This window comes from Urocampus carinirostris, chromosome 1 (genome assembly GCF_059441175.1).
Source record: "Urocampus carinirostris isolate Australia breed hairy pipefish chromosome 1, RoL_Ucar_1.0, whole genome shotgun sequence".
In the NCBI taxonomy this organism is placed as follows: domain Eukaryota; kingdom Metazoa; phylum Chordata; class Actinopteri; order Syngnathiformes; family Syngnathidae; genus Urocampus; species Urocampus carinirostris.
Genome location: NC_142349.1, coordinates 63,343,940 through 63,367,531, shown reverse-complemented (window position 1 = coordinate 63,367,531; position 23,592 = coordinate 63,343,940). Strand labels below are relative to the sequence as shown.

Here is a 23,592-nt window from a genome sequence, read left to right as displayed (position 1 = left end):
TCAGAGGTGGTCAACCTGGTCCTCAAGCGCCGCACTTTCTGCATGTTTTGGGAGTTTCTCTGCTGCATTACAGGTGCTTCCTATCACCAGGATAATTATCAAGCTCTCACAGAACTTGCTAACAATTTGAAAATTTGCATCCACCTGTATTGGAGCAGAGAAACTCCAAAAACATGCAGGACATGTTGCCCTCAAGGCACGAGTTGGCTGCCACTGATGTTGGTGTTGACATGCTTCAGATATATGTGCCTGTCCTCCGACTCATCCTGATCCATCCTTCTCCCTCAATTTGCCATCAACCAGGTAAATGAAAAGGAAAGGAAAATAAAGTATAAGATCGGCATCAATCTTAAGCCTTAGAATAAAAGTGTGTCTCAAGTATCGATTTTAACACTTCCACTGAGGTTGCAGATCGTATCTCGGGGTCAGAGCATTCCATAGCATTGGGGCCCGAATGGAGAACACTCTCAAGCCTACAGATTTCTTCTTGGCCCTTGGAGTCAAAAGTAGACTAGCATTTTCTGAGCAGAGGCTCTGTGCAGGTACAAAGGGGAAAATAAAATAAGAGAGATAAGAGAGGGCATATCCATGCAAACATTTGTATCTTGGTAACAAAACCTTAAAGTCACATCTTAAACGTATCAGGAGCCAGTGCTGGTTAGTTAAAATTGGAGTGATATGGTCAAACTTTCTTAAATCAAATCAAATCAAAGAATAAACCTTTTTTGACAGGCTCTCCAGCATTTGTTAAACAAGAGTATATACATTTATTCTTTTCAAAAAAACAAATGTATCGTAAACTCATTTTAATCATCACGTATAAAAGAAGCACAGAGACTGTTTAACCAATTCGAATGCAGAACACAGTGTATTATGCAAATTAGTGAAATGGTGACACTGGGAAACTTACTATAAAAGTAACAGATTATCCAGTATTTTGTCTTAAGGGCGGTCCATATGATTTTCCATCACAAAAGACTTTAAATTGATTATGAGTTTAACACTTTTTATATGATCAATTCATCGTCTTTAAGTCCCATTGTATGTTATTTTTAAGTTTTTGGTACTTGATGCAGCTTCTATCCCTATTAGCGACTGGTGGCTAGGTTCACTTCATCAGCGAGTGTCGCGACCGCAACCCTTAGCTTGTGTACTCGGACATTAGCATTGCAAGTCCAAAATAATAATAAAATATGACTAAGTCAATTCAACACAAATATTTCTAAAACAATGGACTATAGCATAACAGTTTGAAAAGCTTAATAGACAATGAAATAATTATTTTATGAATAAATAAAAACACTGTTTCTGTATTATTTACATATGCACTTCAGAGATGGACTGTAATCTTTTGTCCGGTCTTTTAAGAATTGGTCAGAAATTGTCACCAATTATTGAAAAGAATCGATACGTTTATACTTTAGTAAATACTCAAAATAAGAAAAGAACACATCAGTGAATTTTGAACTTGCAAAGAGAACAGGAGAGGACTGTAAAAGAAACCCTCACAATGATAAATTCCAAATATGTTCTGAAAGCCCTTTCTTGAGCCCTTTTTTTTTCATTATTCCCATTTTTTAATTACCGTAAATCTCCTCTGTTACAAAAGTAGGTTTGTTATTAAGGGTGTGGTAATCAATGAGCAACAACATTATCAGCCGGATTTGATAATGATGTAAACGGTGCACAATAGTCAAAATAACACACAGTGCGGTATTATAATCGAAATAAAGAACTGGCATCCTTTGCAATCCTCTTTGCAGGTGAAACAAAATAAAAGTATCAAGTATCTTGATACTATTTTCTTTGTGTGATACAAAAAGGTTAGTTGCTAAATGGTGTGCAAATTCAGATTACGATCCCACCAAATACTTATATAAGCCTTTGAAAAATGTTTCCTATATCAGACATTTGGACCTTAGAATGCTCTAAGCATAGTCGCCACTCCTATTTCATGCCCAGCCAATAAATGGCTCCTTATCAGCTTCCAATAGCGCTCGATGGCTAGCCATCGTTCACTGTGAAGGTGTGTTTGTTGGCATACACTACAACACAAATTAATTGTCAATATTTGTACAGCGCGTGCAAAAAGAGATTGTGCACATTAGAAAGGGATTACAGTGGAGCACTGTACTTAAATTGCATGGCAGGGACTGTAAGTACTTTTCTCAGGTTGTTTTTTTTACTCTGCTTTTGTGCATTTTCCACTATTCCCTTCAACGCAGCCGGCTTCCTGCATTTAGCTACAAACCTGAGAAATATTTCCAGTTGGACGTTATTGGCTTCACCTCATTTAATGTTGGCGCTGATTCCTCACAAAAAAAATTTGCAGACATGAGTTATTTCACTGACCCAAAACAAAAAAACTTGTACTACTGGTACTATCCGTCCATCCATTCATCCATTATCTGCACCGCTTATCCTCAGTAGGGGTGCTGTAAGGCTGAGCCCATCCCAGCATAATTCGGGCAGTGGGCAGGGGGTACCCTAAACTGTTAGCCAGGCAGTTGCAGGGCACACAGAGACAGGCAACTCGCTCGTTCACACCTAGGGACAATTTGGACCAGCCAATTAACCTGACATGCATGTTTTTGGAACGTGGGACAAAACCAAGTGCCCGGAGAAAACCCAAGCAAGCATGGGGCGAACATGCAAACTCTGCATGGGGAGCCCCGTAGCTGAATTTGAACCCATGAACAAATATTTTATATTAACTTTGCCCAATTTTAGTATTGACTTTCTTATTTTACCCCAAAATAATTTTAGACATACTCAATTCATTAAAACTTTTTTAAAAATCATAATATATGAAAATATTTATTGAAAAGTTATTTGATTTTTAAAATGAGTTAAATGAGTACAATTATCAGTCAGCAGATTTTTTTTTTACTATGTTTTCTATTCTAACTCTTTTCAGGCTGTGCTATGGTTTAGAAGTATGCCAGAGGTGCCACAATATAAAATTATTATCATAATTATTTTCAAATTTCAATTTTTATTAAATACATTTGCTCATTGTATTTTGGTGAAACTAATACAAAGTTATCTTAATTAGTTTGTAAATTTTTTTCAACTTAAGTATTATCTTTTTTACTTTCTCAAAACATTGTAATAATAAAATATATTTATAATAATTCTCAACATAAATCATACATAAAGAATTGTAAACTCAGAGGAAATAAATCAAAGTGAAATTCTGTAATTCTTGAATCCTCAAGTAAACAAAATAAAAACCTGGGGAAAATTATCTGCAAGCACAGGATTTTCTTGTTAAAGACGATTATTTGTTTTACCATGTTTTTCTAATGCAGGGGTCTCCAACATTTTTTAAAATGAGAGCTGTTATTAGGAACTAGTTAGTGCAAAGTGCAACCAGCTTGACATACATTTCTAGAACAAAAATCTTTGTTCATACTTGATACGATTTTATTGCCAGGTTAATTATTGGAAGTATGGTTAAATAGACTCGATCAACCACAGAAAAAAGTAATTTTACTCGAAAATCTCGATGACCCGCCACTGGTGACCTATTTTAGAACAGGTCTGCGGGCACCTTACTTGTATATGTCCTTAGTAGGCAACCTGGTCCCTACGGGCACCTCTTTCCAGACCCCTGTTCTAAGCAATGCCAAAGAAGTTCGGTAAAGGCGCCAACAATCCTACCCAATACTAAATTATCTTTAATTATTTTTATCTATTTAAAAAAAACTGTTTTCTCAACATAAAATAATACATTGAAATGTTTTACCATTCTATGTGCAAATATTTATAGTGAAGTGAATGATAGCAATATTTTGCTACATTAAAAAAATAAAAACTTAAGACCGTTCTTGAGCAGGACGGGAAGCAGGACTCTACGATGGTTGTCAGTTTCACTGCACAAAACCCAAGTTTCTGATTCTGGCGTAGAGTTTACTACTCACAGTCACATACTTCTGACCTTAGATTTTCCTGTTTGTAATCCACTTATTCCTCTTCAGCAGTCTTGGTTGCATTGCAGTGGGTCATGCTTTTACTCGCTGTAGATTGTTGTTGTTCAGTCAATGCCTTAGGCAACAGAAACTGACACAATTCCAATTTAGGCACTCTAGAACTTCTATAACCGTTTTAAAGATCTCGAAACAAATGCAACACCACAAAGAAAACCCATTCATTAACACACCGCATACGACATTATTCTGTTCTGAGGTGAGGATGGCAAAATGAATTTGCCCTATATTTGCCTTATTTGCCCTAGAGGATAGAAATCTATGGTAATTAGCTAATGTGTTTTGATCAACGGTAGTGCAGGTAAAAACATAAAATATCAGTTGCAAAATAATAACATTAGTAGTAAAATTGTATACAGTAAGTACCACTTATGTGTAATATTCTTGCATATGCTTAAATTAGATTATCAATTAATATACATGAAAGGGAAAAATAGTATATTTAACTTTGGTGTGACATAACTTGAGCTGGTACTGTTAAGTTTGTAGGTTGTGGGAATATATGGCGGATTCAAATTGAAATGGTTTTAAACGTTGCGAGGACTGTCTTTCCCTCGGAAGTCTTTGTTGCTTTAATCACCTCCTTATTCTTTAATAATTTTCCCGATCGTTAATTGATTATGGGAATATTCCTTGGCGAGGTTAATGTTATTATTCGTTCTTCGTATATCTCAAGCTTTGTCGCCATTGCTTCCCAATGCTAAATCTATTGCACTCTGGTCACCCTGGAAGGGGGATTACCACTTGTGAGGCCCCTTCTCAAGGTTTCTTATCTTCCTCATCCTGAGGTTTTTGAATTTTTCCTTGCCCGCATGTTGGTTTAAGGTTAGGGGATGGTGTTTTTGTAACATGTGCAGTCCTTGGAGACATTTTGTGATTAAGGGCTATTCAATTAAATGTGACTTGACTTGACTTCTCCCTTTAGCATCCCTGCAAATCTTGGTTTCTACAGCTTAACAAATAATGGTTTGTTACACAAAATTTGTAACTGAACGAAGAGAGAAACATAAAGCATTGTGGGAGGGAGTTCAGTCAATACCATATTGGAATTTTAATGATTTTGTGAGGCAAACCCATAGCAGATCAACATCGACCAATAGCGAAAAAGCCTTTCTCAGATGAAATAGGTATGGCGACTATGCTAATAGCATTCTAAGGTCCAAATGTCTGATATGGGAGATATTTTTCAAAGGCTTGTATAAGTATTTGGTGTGTTCATAATCTGAATTTGCACACCATTTAGCAACTAACAGTTTTGTATCACACAAACAAGATTGTATCAAAATTCTTGATAATTTTATTTTGTGGTTGAGTCATGCGCACAAATGCAGCAAAAACGTTTTTTGTACACAAAATAAATTGTTGTCCTATGGTGGAAAAAATACCAGAATCTATCTATCTACCTTTGTCATATCCCTCAAGAGGGGTGACCGACAGCAAGACAAACACATACAATAACAAAGAAAATAAAAGGGGGAAAAAATAGCAAAAAACACAACATTTTTTGGACTATGGCCAACCACATTTGCCCAAACACCCAAACACCTAAGTTGGTCATGCTTTCATCCCTCCAGATGAAATGGGACACCAGAAAGCGGCCATGTCACTCGGGTCAGGGTGACACAACACACTCTTGTTCAACAGCAGGGCCCGACAGCTTTCACTGGTTTACCCCTGCCGCATCATACGGGTGCCCAGCCCATCCTTAAGAACGCGTCCACAATCCCACTATCCTTTCACAACACCTCTCCACTCATTCCTATCACCCACAAGAGCTCTCGCTTTCACTATATTTAGACCTCTAAAATACCAGAATAAGGGGCCAAAAACATTGTATTCTACAGCATAAGATAGGGATAAACCCGGGGGGTACTGTAGTTTCTTTGTAGAAAGGAGGTCAGGGGCTGGGTAGGCATGATTGCATTTGTACACATTGTTTTAAAACGGTGCTCCTCAATTATTTTCTGTCACGACCCCTCTTAGAAGGAAAAATCGTCTAATGACCCCCCAAGAAGTCTTTCTCCTTGTCCCGGTTATTAATTTTTTCTTGGGGTCTCTTGAGGGTCTGCTCCACTTTGTATCTACACTTCATACTCAACGCTTAGGTTAGATGTAAACAAAACTGCCAATGAGAGCGCCACGGCTTCCTAGTGTCGTGGAGGTGCAATTACACTTGTATTTTCTGGAATGGTAAACAAAGAATAGTGGTCAAACCTGCCCAGGTCCCCGTTGATGGAGCCTCGCGCCCCCCCCAAGGGGGCCTGCCCCGCCATTTGAGAGCCACTGGCTTAAGAAAGACAAAGCTGCTTAGGTAGAATATGTAAATGGTTAAGAGTTTATATTAGTATTTCTTTAAATATCCCATACACTTAAACTGAACACTGCGCTGACTAAAATGTCTCTCAAGATAATAATTGATTTTTCGCTACACTGGTTTTACTTGCAGAGTTTAGACCCAATGGCAGACTTTGAACCATCTTTGTATTCGCTCATAATTACTCTTTGGACTGTTTTGGTTCTAGAATATACTTCATTTCATAAATAGTCGCCATTCATTGAATATACCTGTTTTTTTTAGTCACATTGGTGTTTCAGTGGCCTGCTTGTGATTTTCTTTGTTTTTTCCTTCATTTGTTCTCTCCCCGGACCACATGCACTGCCCTCCACTCCCTCCCCTTTTCCGTCACAGTGTTTAAGTGCTGGCGAGGAGTAAAAACAAGACTTTCTGTATGTTACTCTCCTCAATAGGATGGTTTCCCCCCACGCCTTCACACACACAAACACCCCCTTCTTTCTTTTTTTCCCCCTTCTCCCCTTCCTTCACTTTTTTCGCCGACAACTTGTTTGGCCACATACCTAAAATAGCTTCTCTGACGTGTACGGTCCTGTTATGGAATGTTACTGCGGCCGTCCAGAGTTCTCTGCGGCAGGAAGTTATGCAAACATAACTCTGCCGAGCACAAAACCTTGTGATTAGGGTCCTGAAGGACTTGGTTCTCCACTCCGACCGGGCAGAATACTTTAAGGTCCACAACAAGGCGTCCTTATATCCATCGATTTGTAGATTGCCTGCTTTGCCTAGTTTTGCTGCACTGCTTATACACAATGACAGTGTTATACTTCTGCCCTTGAACAGCACTACTGTTAAGCTGTTGAAATCATGCAGCACGAAAGGAAGTACCCATGATCTAATGCAGCACACACCATGTGAGAAACGTAGTGGAGTGTGATGGTGGCATGAATTTTAATTGTATGCCAAATGCCTCGTGACTTGTGACTGGAAAAAAATCTGCAATAGTGAAATCAGTTGTCTGATATTGTTGGCTTTTCGTTAAATATTGAAAGAGCCACATCGGAACCCCCCCAAAAAATAGGTGCTGCAGAAATTAAAAGCCTCATTGAAGCTTTACAAGGAAGGACACACATACTACATATTCTGGAATATAAGCTGCAACTTTATGGGGCTAATTTCTGCATTTTTTTTGTATCAGAGCTTGAACAGTAAAGATAAACATGAGACGGGTGGAAATATATGTTTTGAGCAAGACCCATTTTTAATCTAACTTCACGCTTTGTGCATGACTAAAACAGGCATTAACAGACCTTCATGATGGAAAAGGTGTCAATCAAATGGTAGGGCTAACTACCATCCATCCATCCATTATCTGAACTGCTATCTTTGGGCAGTGGGCAGGGGACACCCTGAACTGGTTTCCAGCCAGTCGCATGGGACACAGGGACAGACAATCCGCTTGCTCATTCACACCTAGGGACAATTTGGACCGGCCAATTCACCTAACATGCATGTTTTTGGAATGTGGGAAATGTTTGGAAACCTGAGTGCCCAGAGGAAACCCACGAAAGCACGGGGAGAACATGCAAACTCCACACAGGAGGTTCGATCTCATGACCTCAGAACTGTGCAGCACACGCGCTAACCACTGCCTCGCCGTGCTGGCTAACTACCATATTGGGAATAATTTTTCCTAGTCTGTTTATTTGGGAATGTAAAAAATGTAGCTAAATGAAAGGATTATAAGATGCAACGTCCACGTTTTAGCCACGTTTTAGGCGGATATCTACTTATCCGTCAGCATTTTCGTGTGTATTGGTGTAAATATTTCCCCCATTTGGATTCTATGGATTGTCCGTGATCCCCTTTTGGCGGACATTCAAAGAAGTTGAAGACGGCTAGGGGACATACTAGTAAGTTACGCCGGCTTTTTAGTTTTCGGGTATTTCGTTTCAGACTGATCGGAATGTTTCTCTTATGAGTATATCTTGAAATGGCCATCATAACTTGAACCCCAAAAGTTGTTGCTTTCCAATAATATGTGGCATGGCGTATTTTAGTAACCGGTTACATCGTACAGACACGTATTTGTTTATTAAAAGTCCAGCGGGCCATCGATCTTTAAGAGGTTAAGGTACAGTATTTTACTAAAAGAACTTCTGTGTACCATCTTACTTTGTAAATATCTGGTGTTTTAATGTGGGCAAAGGTGGCTTATAGTCAGGTGCGGCTTGTGTATGTACGTACAAAATGTTTTTTCTTTAAAAATGAACTGGGTGCGACTCATAATCAGGTGCTCTCTATAGTCTGGAATTTATTGTATATTCATATAAAATCTTAACAATGTTTGTGTCCTGTCTGTCCCTGATCGTAGCCACATATTTTCCCATTATCAAAATTTTTGAAAAAGCGCCAGGGAGTGGCAAAGAACCGCATGTGGTTCCAAATTAGCTGATTGCATACCCTAGTCTTAAGGTGACAGAGACCCACAAAAATCGATAGAACAAGCTAAGGCCCAGTTAAGCATGTTTTTTCCTGAAAAATTAGTATTTTTGTATAGCCCCTTGAATTAGCTAAACTGAAATTGTCCCAATTTAATATATGGCACCTGACGAGTTTGTTTAAAAAATTATATCGGAGATCCATTACACACAAATGAAATACTATCAAAAGTATTGATGTGCATATCGTCACTCATCGTGTGAAAAAAAATCACTTAGAACTAAAGCAATACTTGCCGAAAACTGTAATATTGCCCCAAACCAAACTTGATATCGACAATGTATTTAGAAAATGATTACTCTTTTACTATTCTATTTCTAATTTAGATAACAAACATTTAGGAGATGGTAATCAACAGAATTGCCTTAGGTCAGCGTGTCAAAATGTCTCCTGTACAGGATACATTTTTACTTAAGCAACGCCAAATTACAGTGAGAGTGTATTTTGTGCCATAAAACAATTGTTTTAATCTCTGTGTAATTTGAATGGTTTTAAGAGTTTCCCCAAATGCTTTATACCTTAAACAGACCACAATATTTTGCAGTCTTCCCACCAGGCTATTGATGACTAGTGATTGCCGACCTCCGTGCACATTAACAATCCCAACCACACAAACCCTGTTTTGCATTTTATCAAAAAATGTTGATTGTTACAACAATCCCACCTAGCAGAAAACAGGATCAGGCTATATTTGCCAATGTTTTTCCTGGTTGAATTATGATCACAAGCTCTCCTCTCATTTACCATCATAATGACCATATTTTCTGCAAGAAACCCTGCGAATGGATCAAATCAGAAAAAGTACCCATTCATAAAATCGGATCGGATGTGAAGTCCCAGAAATATTTATCATGACATTATTTTAGTGTATGATGTGGTTTCAGGTGATAATTGAATGCCCTTTCTAATGTCAGTGTATGAAAAGCCAACCCATTGTCCAAACAACCGAAGCATTAACTGCATGTTATTTGGTTTCTTTCTTTTCAAAAAGGGGAAAAACGGCCTCATTTTTAACCTTTTCCCTATATCACTCCAAACCTGGAAGCCCTCCCTTAACTTCCAGCTATCCAGGAGAGCTTTTGCTTGTTTTGTCTTCTTGTCCTGATCTCCTATGTTGTGCTGCAAGCAACTGCAGCAGCCCCGTTTAAGCAGCTTCCTTGTTTTGTCTAAGGTCCCGATGTGACATGTGTCATCATAAGCAATCAGTAACCTCTTTTTTTTTAAAAGAGGGATGTAAATGAAAACATAATAAGATAGCCTGGAAATTTTGTATTTTGTTAAGTATTTCTGCCTTTTCATTGATTTTGGCTTATGGCAAATAAGACTAAATCTCAATACACTATTGACATTACACTATACCTGGGTTGGAATAAGATAATGAAGCTGTCACTGAATAGTAATAAATACATCAATCCTGCAAGTGACAAAACAACCCTATTTGTGCAACAGAATAACAGTCAGGAAACAGCTAGGCATGAGTGCCCGCTATACTTTTGGTCCGCGTCACGGCTCTTGCATTGTAAAATCCACAGAGTGGAGCACCACCCTGCTCCCTCAGTCATCAAAAAGTACTTAGTTGCTTCACATGCTTGAATTGGAAACTCGCTGAGCATAGTGAGAAAATTAAACCTTCTATTTTAGTGCAAAGTATTCAAGTTTCCCCACCTGCCTCACATTTTTGCCTTATTTTTATGAATCCGCAACCTTTGCTAGCTATTTGAAGCCAAGTAGCAGAAAATAACACTAAAGCCAGATCCTTTCTTGGGAACTGGGACCTACGCTTAGTCTGGCACCTGGTCTAAGAAAAACCGTGGCTGCGTGCCAGGCCTATAAAGCACTAAGGGAAACTCTTACAGCATTTCACTTGCAATCTTTGGAATACATTTTTGTTTATGTTTTACTCTGGAATTTTAAACATTTAGAAAAGCATGTACATATACGATATATTTTTAATGCAGATTTTGAGAATTTTTCTATTAATCTATTTATATGGGTCAAGACCTGCTGCACGGATATTAATTTTGTGTTAAAACAAACTAGTTTTCATTAAGTTGTTACATTCAATAAAATCATCTGGTTGCAGATATTTTTTTAAGTGGAGTAGTTTGTATGATGTTGTTGGAACAAGACTCAGCAAGCTGCAGGTTATTTTATGTTAGAACAACAGCTTAATTATTATTTAGATTACTGTATTTTCACAACGCACACATAAAACTTTCAAAATGTCTTCAAATTGTGCGGCGCCTGTCTGGGATTTAGAGCGGCGCACGCAGACCAGCTCGGTGGTCTTTGGGTTGGGCGCCCACCCCGTGACTGGGATGTCACTGGTTTTGAGCCCTGACCGGGTTATAGACTTAGAAAATTTTGGGGAGAAATCGATGTTTTTGGGAGATCGTTCACATTTCCATTTAAATGCAACTTGTATGCAATCTCATCTGGCTTATATACATCTGTGTCTCGCTTGTGCAGAAGAGGACATGTAATGTCACACACAATTTGAGGAAGTACTCATGGATGCGAATGCCGTAGCGTAGCTAGCAATTTGAAAGTTATTGTTATCGTCTTGACGCTTTCGTTTCATGCAACCGTGTCAATTTTTCACCCAGACCAGGACTACGGTGGAGCAGAAGCCTCCAGCGGATTATGATGAAAATAAGGTTTTTTTGAAGCTTAGGTTTACGTGTCTACTGGGACTATTGTTCAATATTTCGCAAAAGCTGGCATCATTTTAGAGGAGGGCAGTGAAAGCGACTATGGAGGTGGCGCTGAAAGTGAAGCTTTTAATGGAGTTTTAGCAAAGCTGTACTGGTCAGAAATAGAAGATGAGGATTTTGACAGTTATGTTTGATATTAGTTAGTTACAAGTTTGTGAATGTTTAAAGGTTTGGTTTACACCGTGTCAGAAAATTGGCAAAAAATGCTTGGATGGGGCTAAACCACCCACCAAAATGAATAAAAAAAACACACTTATATTAAGACTGAGCTGAGAATTTGGTAACATTCTTAACCTGGAAGGCATCAAAACTCTCAATCATAATAATAGTTGCCGATTAATCTCATAAACGATTCAGATTTTCTGGACTATAAGGTGACTTTGATTAAAAGGCACACCCTAAATAGTTTTCATATTGAGGCACATCAAGCTATAAGACTCAATTGAAACTGTTTTGCTATGGTTGGAATGAAAAATCAGAAAGGATCCATCCATCCATCCATCATCTGCACCGCTTATCCTCAGTAGGGTCGTGGGGGTGCTGAAGCCCACCCCAGCTATCTTCTGGCAGTGGACACCCTCAACTGGTTACCAGCCAGTCACAGGGCACACAGAGACGGACAAGTCACTTGCTCATTCATACCAATGGACAATTTGGAACGGCCAATTAACCTGACTGGCATGTCTTTGGGATTTGGGAAGAAACCGGAGTTCCTGGAGGAAACCCTCGCAAGCACGGGGAGAACATGCAAACTCGGCACAGGAAGGGTTGTCGCTGGATTTGATCCCTCAGATCTGTGCCGCGGACGCGCCAACCACTAATCCGCCATGCCGCGTAAATCGGAAAACAATGAAAACTTATTTTAGCAAACATAAACTGACTTTATGAAATATTGTTTCACCACTGAAGTGGATTCATCCGTAAATAATACCATATAAGGTATGTACCGTAAATTCCGGACTATAAGCCGCTACTTTTTTCCCAAATGTTCAGACCTGCGGCTTATTCAGTGAAGCGGCCAATTTATGGAATTTTTCCAACGGCCACCAGCGGCGCTAGAGTATAAAAGGTAAGATTAAGAACAGTAGAATATGGGCGCCAAGAAAGACTGCAACCTCTAAGTTTATGCATACATTGTCTGTAAAGTAAAGGTACGTTTCGATAATGAGGAAGACGCCCTTGATGGCGATAGTTATGAGGAGGAAGTTGAGGACGATATTCCGTGAAATTCATAATTACGGGATGCTTTTTTTTAACAGGCACGTTAGATACATTGCGAGCGTGATCCTACTAGCGTGTTGGTACCTTTCAAAGGCACGGTTTGGGATGAAAATTATATTATTATTATCAAAGCTTTGAAAACTCTCGGTGTACCGTCTTTCTTCGTAAATATGTATAACCATGTATAATATGTATTTGCAACTGTATATTTTTGTAATGTATTTATTTTAGAGATTTATTCTGTTATGTGTTCTACGGACGAATAAAAAAGAAGGGGCGGAGCACACGCGGGCTGATGGGAATTGGGGTAAAGCTGAGTTACCCGTAGATCTGTCTGTTGTCGCAGCGGACAATAGTGGATATATATTTTTCCCACCCTTAACTTTGGAAATATACATTTTGTTTACTTTACAAGTCTGCATCATACATTAATTACGGGTATCATTTTCTATATATCATGCCAGCTGTGACTCTAGCTGTTCTGGGTTAAACTTGTGATTGTGTCACAAGTTTTAATGCGGGCGCACGCTGCTTATACATGGGTGCGGCTTGTGTAAGAACAAAAGTAGCAGATCACCTAAAAAATGGTGGGTGCGGCTTATAATTAGGTGCGCTCTATAGTCTGGAATTTACGGTATTTCATTTTTGTCCCCATATTTTTTAGCCTAATGAGGGGTACCAGATTATAAGGCGTTCCTAGAAATTTCGGGCAATTTTATGTTGTTTTAGAATCGCCTTATGGTCCGGAAATTACGTTAATTGAATTTTTGTTCCACTAGTGTATGGATGCAGAAATTTATGGGAGCTCCACCATTTGTTGGTAGCATGTTAAGAAGTATTAAAAGTGTAGCAATGAGAAAGCCAAAGTTGCAAGACTGTTTACAGTTGCATCACAAGTAAACAATCGTGTGGTTGGGCATCCTGTTGCAATTAGCAAATGGGTTGCACAATTTAAGAGAGCTCTCTTATTCTTTTTGTCTTTGACCCCTGGCAGTCGTGTTTCATGTAGCATGCTAACCTCCCTCTTCCCCTTTTGCAGGATGGCCTGGACGCACTGGTGTACGACTTGGACTTTCCTGCCCTGAGGAAAAACAAGAGCATTGACAACTTCTTGAATAGATGTAAGTAGCACATTGGCGCTTTAGAGGCCCCGCCTTTACATGTACGACACGTTTCAGCCTCAGAAAAGAAGGCTGTTTTGGGGTCACCGCCTCTATGGAAGCGCGGACACAATAGGTGTCTGCTGCTTAGTGTCCCCCCAACAAAGGGGCTTTCATAGGGGGTTGGTGACCCACATGATGTCTATCGCTTTGGCTTGTTTTCTTTTACTGCCATTATCGCATAGGGGAAGCCACTTTTTATATCATATAGCCAACCTTTGCGCTATTCTTTAGCTAGTCTAGAAAGTCCACATTACATTACCAATATCAACATATCCTAGTCCTAGTTTCTGGCGCTCTATCTCCAGGTTGTATTATTGTTGAGACATTTCTTTCCCTCTTGAATTTAAGTTTTCTCTGTTTTTGTAAAAGGTGGGATGTGTTGTTTGAGATGTCCTTAAAAAGTTATATAACAAGTACAGTGGAACCTCGGTTCTCGACCATAATCCGTTCCAGAACCCTGTTCGAAAACCGATTTGGTCGATGACCAAAAATCGGTTTTCCCATTAAAAGTAATGTAAAATCGTTTTAATCCGTTCCAACACCCTTGAATGTTTACCATGACCGTAAACATGAAACTCGCACATCTTCTTCATATTTTGCTATTATTTCTTTCTTAAATACAATAGTTGTACGCACTACTCTTCTTTTTTCACCTGTAGCAACTTTGCTGCTTGCACCGACCTTCTTCCGAGGCATAATTAGTGGTTAAAACACTCCGTTCACCGATATTAAAAACAAAAGCAAAAAGGAGTGCGCGCTCACGTGACAACAGTTCTTCACGAGGGGTGGGGGCAATCTACACCCGTACGCCGCTCAGCATCGCCCCTAGCGTACCGGCGTTCGAAACTCTGATTTTTGGAACGAAAAGCGTAGCAAGAATTTCTCAATTTTTGGTCGAGAACTGATTTGTTCGAACTGAGAGGCGTTCAAAAACCGAGGTTCCACTGTATAAGATTTTCTCTACTAAGTATCTGTCAACAGTGCCCACAGTGCCTATCTGCTTATATATCTTAGCATAGCTGTTAGGGACGCACAACACATTAGGGGGCAGGAATTGGGAAGACGAAGGGAGGGTGGGGACTGATTTCGTTATCCCCCCGATTTTACTACTGTAGGATGAAAATGGTGAAAGTAAGAAAAGGCCTGTTACAAATACAGTCCAAACACCTACCCAAACCCCCCAAAAGATAAAAAATAGAACAGTTTATTTGTGCGTGTCATAGAAATGCACGTACTTGCAGGCGCCACAAAAGTAGCTTGACAGAGACTGCAATTATGACTTGAGCCAGAAGATGGCGTCAATGCGTAAAAAAATTCCAAATTCTGATCAGCACCTTTAAAGGGCTGGATGATATCACCCTAAAATAAAATGTAAATCAGTTTGACTGAACCTTTTTAATTGATTTTAAATAATTTAAATTACCCAACACACTTTAACCTATCAAGAAAAACATTGTTTGCATCATTTGCAGAATATTCTGACAAGAGTAAAAAAAACTGTTTTAGTGCAAACTTAACACACATTTTTTTTCCTGAAGATTATGATTTTATATTTATTTGATGTCATTGAGGGAGGCGGTGAATCTCCCTCTCAAAAATTCTCGATTTACTTTTTGTTTTGTTTTTTAAACCCATTCAGATGAAATAATAGTCAAGATATAGTAGGGAATATTAAAAGTTGAATGAAAATAAGTTTTAAAAATCAAATCAAATGTATTTTATCACTTTTTCAAAACTGTAACTACATTGATTTGTCATTGTGCAGCAATAGGCAACAATTATTAATTTTTTGGGTATATTCGAACAATTTGTTTAAGTAATTCTTAAAAACAAAGTTGGTGAACACAAGTGAGTATACAATATGTGAGTATACAATAACCTTTATTTATTTGGTAGTACCAGAAGAGACAGTATTATGCTATTATGTCAGGCATGTCCAAAGTTTTTAATGGCCCGCGGCCTTTGCATAAAATTAATGTGTGGCCTGCCAGTAATGTTGACCACCGCATAAAATAAATTTGTACAAATCTACAACAAAAAATCAGTTTTACCAGATGATGGCAGTAGCTTTTTGGCCACATCACCCTTGGCTTTCTGTGAAAATTTCAGCCAACCTAATTTCTGACATAGCGACTATAAAAAAAAATAAGGAAAGTTGACTCTAAGGGCCAGCACTTTCAGGACAAGTGGAATATTATTTCACCTATACCCGAACCAACTGTGTCTGCCTAATTTGCCCAGAGACTGTGGTTGTTTTCAATGAATATGATACCGATAGGCACTGCCAGACGAAAAATGCTGACTACAAAAAGCTAACTGGAAACTGACGCTGTGAAAAGGTGAAGCTACTGTAAGCTGTTTTAACGGCACCGCAGTGCTTTTTCTCGAGATGATGCGAGTCAAATGAAAATGCTACAAAGGCGAGCTACGAGATAGCGGCGCTGAGCATCGAGCATGCAAACCTGTCGCAGAGGGTGAATTTATTAAGCTTACCAAATCCGCCCCACTTTCTGAAAAGTTTGCACACCCCCTTATTATGTTTTTAACCTGGGCGTTTTATTTAATTACATTTTTTTTCCTTCAAAAACTCGAGTTCTGTTTACTTTTAGTTTATTAAACTGTATTTGAAAGAATCCCTTTTGCTAAGACACAGGACTTTAACACAAATAGTATCTTGTGGTATTTCTAAATAACACTGTTGTTCCTGCTAAGGAGATGAAACGGTAAAAATAAAAAAACATTCCAAACCCAAGCATTTTAAACAGTTGCATTTGTTAAGAAAGAACGGTATCAAATCTGCTGTTGCCTTCTTAGCATTTGAAATAATGATGTTTTTGTTTTTGCTCCTTGCTAAAGGCCATTCCTCGGCCCATCTTTGACCTTTAAAAATCGGCTCCGACTGAGAGCAATTGGATGTTTCCTATTAGAATTTTAACCCAAGTTTCTCCAAACCCTGAGGCAAAATCTGTCATTACTGATCCCTTCAATTCTTTTGCACCAGTACTGTTCTATGCATCTGAGCATAGAGTAGCGACATCATTGATAGATATGAACTAATGGACTGGTGTGTCCTGTGTTGCCTTAGGGCCTTCCTTCTTTTAATTCTCTTCCTTTCAACACTAATCACATTAGCTTGATTGTTCTGTACAGTTAAATGCCCTTCCTGTAACACATTTGGTAGAGAGTTCCACAACACCTGCCGGGATTTCACGACGAGAGGGAAGTGAGTCATTGGAAATATGTTTGTGAAAAAGCCTAGACTTTTATATGTGTAGTTTGGATGCTTGCTATGCCAACTCCCATTAGTACCAGACCCTAAAAGCATCTATTCTTGAGCCAACTTGGCAAATTTTCCTTTAAAGAGAGGAATGCATAGAACGAATTGGGCCACATTTGAGCAGTTCCTTTCTTTTCTGATATTTAAAGCAATTTTCCTGTAGCTCTTATAACTGGTTGGAAAAATGGGCAGGGCTGGTAATTTTAACGGTTTAATATTCAGTTGGCAAATTCTCGTGTGTGGTTAGCATAGCATTGGGCATTGGGCCAAGCATTGGTCTCCTACATTGTGACCTAAAACGGGACGATAGCCAGGAAGCTCACTGAAGCTCTCACTATTGCTGGACACACATCTTTGAAATCATTTCCCAAAATTGCAATGACAAGCTGAAGAGTTAACAACCAGACTGTTCTGGTAGACAAGCAAAAATCTAGTTTAGCATTTTCAACTTATTTTTGGACTACAGCACAGGTTGTCTTTGTCGGAAAATTGTGAGTAGCAGTTGTCTCTTGCAAAAAATATTTTTTCGGAACTACGGTTTTGGCCTACATCAGCTTGCAAATATTTTTGTATATGCTAAGAATGAACACCTTTAAACTCAAATCAAAACTTTTCCCCCTACAGATAAGGACACCATTAGCAAAATCCGTGACCTGCGGATGAAAGCCGAAGACTATGAAGTGGTCAAAGTCATTGGGAGGGGTGCTTTTGGGGAAGTGCAACTGGTAGGTTGACACTTTTGAATGATTGTGATTGACTATGAAATGAGAAGCCCTCTTTATTATTTAGTCTGTGATTTGGAAATTTATGGAATGTAAAATATGGAACTCTTAATCTGAGATTCTTTGGAATTTGGTGCCTAAACGTTTACTCTGAACCTCCATTGATTCTAAGCTGAAGCCCTTTAATCTTACAGGTGAGGCACAAAGCCACATGCAAAGTTTACGCAATGAAGTTGCTGAGCAAGTTTGAGATGATCAAACGGTCAGACTCTGCTTTCTTTTGGGAGGAGAGGGACATTATGGCTTTTGCCAACAGCTCCTGGGTAGTCCAGGTAGGTCCCAGACTATACCAAACCATCTTTTCATACTCGCTCTCAGACTATGAAATGTATTCTCTCATACCAATCCCTCTTTTGTCCTTTCCTTTCAGCTTTTCTTTGCATTCCAAGACGACCGCTACCTCTACATGGTGATGGAATATATGCCGGGTGGGGACTTGGTCAACCTAATGAGCAATTACGATGTACCAGAGAAATGGGCTCGCTTTTATACAGCCGAGGTGGTGCTGGCGCTAGACGGCATCCATGCCATGGGTTTCATTCATAGGTATTTACACAATTCAGTCTTTATCTTGTTTTAGAACTGTTTTTTCTCTCTATAATGATTTCCACAAACATAATAAAGGAAGTACCAAAAATTACTGATCAGTACAGGTACCATCCAACTTACAACTGGGATCAGTTCCCACCAACTGGTCATGATCAGTTACAATGGCATTAACTGTTGCTATCTTGAGTAGTGTTAGATCGCTGTTCTGGCTGGCTGCCAAAATAGCCCTCTACTTTGCCAGGCTGCTGTGCCAGAGTTAGAATTAAAAATGAGCATCTGCTGGAAAAAATGGCATTGGTCGTAAGTACAGGTCGACCCAAGTCTAGCTGGTCATAAGTTGGATTTTAGCTGTACTTGTAGTGATTCTCGGGTAAAATTGAAGAGTACTGGTTCTAATGCAAAAGGTGCCCATCCCTAATGATCTCCCTTTGGTAAATGCTTGCTCTGCAGGGATGTGAAGCCTGACAACATGTTGCTGGACAAAGCAGGCCACTTAAAATTGGCAGATTTTGGCACCTGCATGAAAATGAACAAGGTATATATATTGTGTTATTTTGATTTCATGTATTTATTCTATTAATTTAAACCAAAAAATGTAAATATATTCCACTTGGTCTTTTAGGACGGTATGGTACGATGCGACACGGCGGTGGGAACACCGGACTACATTTCGCCCGAGGTACTAAAATCCCAAGGAGGAGATGGCTACTATGGCAGGGAGTGCGACTGGTGGTCGGTGGGAGTGTTTCTTTATGAAATGCTAGTTGGTGAGTTGACAATGTGTCAAATTACCACATTGGAGTAAAAGCATCCTCTTTGTTTATTGTAATTTACTAATAAACTCTTTCATTTACCAACATGCACTTTCAGGCGATACGCCATTTTATGCAGATTCGTTGGTTGGCACCTACAGCAAAATAATGAACCACAAAAATGCGCTGACCTTTCCTGATGACAGTGACATTTCCAATGATGCCAAAAACCTCATCTGTGCCTTCCTGACGGACAGGTAACATCCTTTAGTCTTGATTTGTAGGGCTTGGCTATTTTGTAGGAAATTTTTGACTGTAATTAATTTGATTATGTTTGCCATATGAGGATATTTGTAAAATTTGGAAGAAAGATTCTCATGGTACGCTTTTTGTGATTTGATTTGTTTCCGTAATGCTTTTAGATTTAATTTTATTTCTCAATTTAGTTTGCCAATAAATTACAATAATAAAATCAGTATTTTTACATTATTATATTTTTTAAATAAGGAATGGACTGAATCTCTAATAGATAGTGAATACCGCATAGGTTTAGGTCCAACTGATCGAAAGTTTTTAGGCACTGATATGTCATGAGCCATACAAGTCATATTTTTTGTATAGCTTTTAATCACAAGAAGTCTCAAAGGGCTGTACAGACTTCAGACTATCATTACACCCTTCCCTGATCTAAAACCTACAAGAGGGCAAGGAAAAACTCAAAACCTTAGCTTGAGGTATTCAGAAAATCTCAAGAAGGGGGTGCACATGATGTAATCCCCCTTTCAGGATGACAAGGCTGAGATGTATGTTGCAAGGGCATAACGAAATAATACACAGACATCCTCAACATGAAATGTAGGTAAGCTATATAATTGTGTTTTAAACCAAGATTTAAACAGTTCCACCGAGGTTGCAGATTGAATCTCAGAGGACAGAGCATTCCACAGCACCGGGGCACAAATGGAGAACATAGCCAGAATATATTTTGTAAAACGTGGGTAGACGTTAAATTTTCAAATGAAAATTAGGTAAAACAAATTAATGAGATCTATTCTTTAGCCTTGGATAAATCATCCTAATTGTGTATAATTAATGTAATTTGCATTTGACCTGCATGCCATCATTATCTAATCTGTTTTTGTTGTTGTACACACTTCAAGCATCAAGATGCTTTGAAAAACCAAGACATTTAATGCCAGCATTTTTCTCCACATGCTGCCCTGACTTATACCCATTTCTCCCTCCAACAGGGAGGTCCGCCTGGGCCGTAACGGCGTGGATGAGATCAAAAGGCATCCGTTCTTCAAAAATGATCAGTGGACATGGGAGAACATAAGAGACAGTAAGTACTATGATTACCATGTAATCTAGGTTGTGAGACTGATCAGTGACAGAGCAACGGCCAATAAAGGGCAGGCACAACATAAATGCAGCAGGCAGAGATTAGAACTGTGACAAATCCTGTAGCCAAAGTCAGCTTTTGGGTGGGTTTATATACAGTATAATTCTTGACTCAGCCAAAGTCAGCACTTTGGGGTGGCCTTCCCAAAAAGGCTGATAGGGTCCGTTACCCGCCTCATTTCAAAGAGGATTGTATCCAAATCCAGATTTGTTATTTGGGGCTGAATTTATTTGTTTGCAAAATTTAAGGAAACCCCCACGTCTGATCCCTTGTAGCATAACACTCATTACAGTCTATGTTTTACGTATGCAAAAGTAAATAATCTTGAATCTTATATTTCTTTAGCCGCTGCCCCTGTTGTGCCTGAGTTGAGCAGTGATGTCGACACAAGTAATTTTGATGACATAGAAGAGGACCGAGGCGAAGAAGAAACGTTTCCGATACCAAAGGCCTTTGTGGGCAACCAGCTGCCCTTTGTGGGCTTTACTTACTACAGCAATCAGCAGTGAGTTGCCTACTGCTTCCTAATTCCAATTCTCCACATCAGAGGAAAGCATTATGTTGTATGAATTATGTAATGTGTTTTTGCCTTGCAGTCCTCTGCGCAGCTCCACTTCTGCCTCAAAGACAAGTGACAAACGTAGCAACTCCACAAAGGAAGACAAAAGTCACGTAAGTTTAACATCTAACACCAATGACTTCTGATGTTGTCAATAAAAAAATGAAACTTTTATTGGTTCACTTAGTTGGAGAACTTGCAGAAAAGAGTCTACCAGCTGGAGGAGCAACTACACAGTGAGATGCAGCTGAAGGATGAGTTGGAGCAGAAGTGCAGGTAACAGGAATGTGTTTCATCCACAATTCTCAACTACTAATGACACTTCAATTTCAAGTCTGTTAGTTTTTTTTGTTTTTGGATCATTATTTTGCGAGTGAACATACAAGTTATGGGAAAGTTGGAGATTTGAGTTGTTTGTATGGGGTGATGTAGATTAACTTTTTCAGCCTTTCATGGAGTCTGACAAATACACAAGTACAAAATTAAGACTTCAAAAAGACAATACAACTGGCGCTTTAACAAACCACATGGTAAAACAGAATTTGACTGACTCTAGTTTTTGTTATATCCTTAAGACACAACAGAACCCAAAAATATTGGCGGGTGGATCTCCTTACCACAATGATTTTAATGACTTGTTCTTTAATTACAAGCTCAGCTTTAACAGTTCTATTTGAAGGGGAGGCTGGGACATTTCAGCCTAAGTGAAATAAATTAAGAATAAAAGCTCACATTTGTTTTCTTTTATAATGTAATATTCTTATCGGTTGGTTGGTTGGATCCCTTAACCACTAGGGTCAAAGGGGCACCATTTCCTGTGGTGTGTCTTGAGCAAATACAGCCTAGTGGCACTCATCCCTCTCCAGGCTAACAAAAGTATTACACAGGAGATCATTTTACTTGCGAAACTATTTTATTTCTTAAAATCCCCTTTCATGTTTTGTGTTTTATAGTATTTAATCCATTGCAGCTTTTCCTTATTAAAATGTTTTTGAAAAATTTATCTTGAAGAATGTGCTTAAAAGAAATTGGCACATCATTTTGATGTGTTTGGCCCATTTGTCAAAGAACTATCAAGGGAAAAATGTTTACACTGTTCTCAGATCTTGTAATGTAAGAACTTCTTTCTCGCTTAGATTTTGTTTTTTTCATTTTTAAAAGCTGTTTTAAAACTGAAAGTATTGGCATTTTTTGTGATTGATAATTACGAATATGGAGATATTTCATGTAAAATATGTCTCTCTCACTAGGACCTCAAACACCAAGATTGAAAAGATCATAAAAGAACTGGAAGAGGAGGTTATATCCTATTTTCCTCCATCTATTATACCAGCACTCTATAAAGATAAAAAATAATGTGATTTACCTTTCCCACTGTAACCATACTGTTTGCCTCCCTCAGTCCAACTTGAGAAAGAGCGTGGAGGCAAGCACGTCTTTGCTAGAGAAGGATAAGATCATGCTGCAGCACAGATTTACAGAATACCAAAGAAAAGCTGACCAGGAGTCAGAAAAGCGACGCAATTTGGAGAACGAAGGTGAAGAGGACAGCCTTTGACAAAGTACTGTGTAAACTTGTAATGTCATTTTTATAACAATCCATTATTGTTTGTAGTGTCGACTTTGAAGGAGCAACTTGAAGACTTGAGGAAACTCAACCAGAACTCGCAGGCCTCAAACGACAAGATTGCCCAGCTTCAGAGTCAGGTAACAGGCCATTCAAGGTAGAATTGAAATCATTCTTACATTTTTTGGTATGTTTTATGCATCTAGTATTTCAATACCCAAAAATATGCATGCATAAATAATAACTTCCTCATGGTCTGCTTTTGTGTAACCCAATACTTCCCACGCTTTGCAAAAATAGAGTAAATTTGTTTGCTCTAGCGTACCAAAAAATCTCTATTAAATTTAGTTGTTCCCTCTGGTCTTAGCTGGAAGAGGCCAACGACCTACTCAGAGCCGAGTCGGACACGGCGGCGAGGCTGCGGAAGAATCACACCGAGGTGGCCAAGTCAATGAGCCAGCTGGAAAGCTTGAACCGCGAGTTGCAAGAGCGTAGCCGTGCCGCTGACGGCGAGAAGGCCCAGCTGGAGAAGGAACTCCTGCTACTCCAGAGCACATTGGACTCGGAGAGGAGGAACTACAGCCAAGACTCCGAGGAGATCAGAGAGCTGCAGGGTAATCCAGGGCAGCATCCGATTCCGATTCTAAACATGCTTACTCATGGTATTATGTTCTAATGCTTTGTTTTCTTTTCAGCGAGGATGTTGGGGTTGCAAGAGGACAACAAAAACTTGAAGCTCAGTGTCTCTAAAGTAGAGACAGAACGAAAACAGGCCCAGGAGAGATGCAATAACTTGGAGAAGGTATACATGATATATAAACA

The 23,592-nt window shown here is 39.0% G+C and overlaps 1 protein-coding gene across 2 annotated transcripts in view; it reads left to right on the top strand.

Moving 5' to 3' along the window:
- Positions 1-23,592, top strand: part of rock1 (Rho-associated, coiled-coil containing protein kinase 1) — a 61,062-nt gene that overhangs the window by 17,915 nt on the left and 19,555 nt on the right. For both annotated transcript variants that reach the window (XM_088348127.1, XM_088348119.1), the window contains exons 2-17: positions 13,759-13,840; positions 17,784-17,884; positions 18,076-18,213; positions 18,312-18,487; positions 18,941-19,025; positions 19,113-19,257; positions 19,361-19,499; positions 20,493-20,584; positions 20,990-21,149; positions 21,241-21,316; positions 21,391-21,479; positions 22,454-22,502; positions 22,606-22,741; positions 22,819-22,910; positions 23,138-23,384; positions 23,466-23,572. In XM_088348127.1, the coding sequence (XP_088204253.1) occupies positions 13,759-13,840; positions 17,784-17,884; positions 18,076-18,213; positions 18,312-18,487; positions 18,941-19,025; positions 19,113-19,257; positions 19,361-19,499; positions 20,493-20,584; positions 20,990-21,149; positions 21,241-21,316; positions 21,391-21,479; positions 22,454-22,502; positions 22,606-22,741; positions 22,819-22,910; positions 23,138-23,384; positions 23,466-23,572 (1,914 nt within the window). The remainder of the gene's footprint in view (positions 1-13,758; positions 13,841-17,783; positions 17,885-18,075; positions 18,214-18,311; positions 18,488-18,940; positions 19,026-19,112; positions 19,258-19,360; positions 19,500-20,492; positions 20,585-20,989; positions 21,150-21,240; positions 21,317-21,390; positions 21,480-22,453; positions 22,503-22,605; positions 22,742-22,818; positions 22,911-23,137; positions 23,385-23,465; positions 23,573-23,592) is intronic.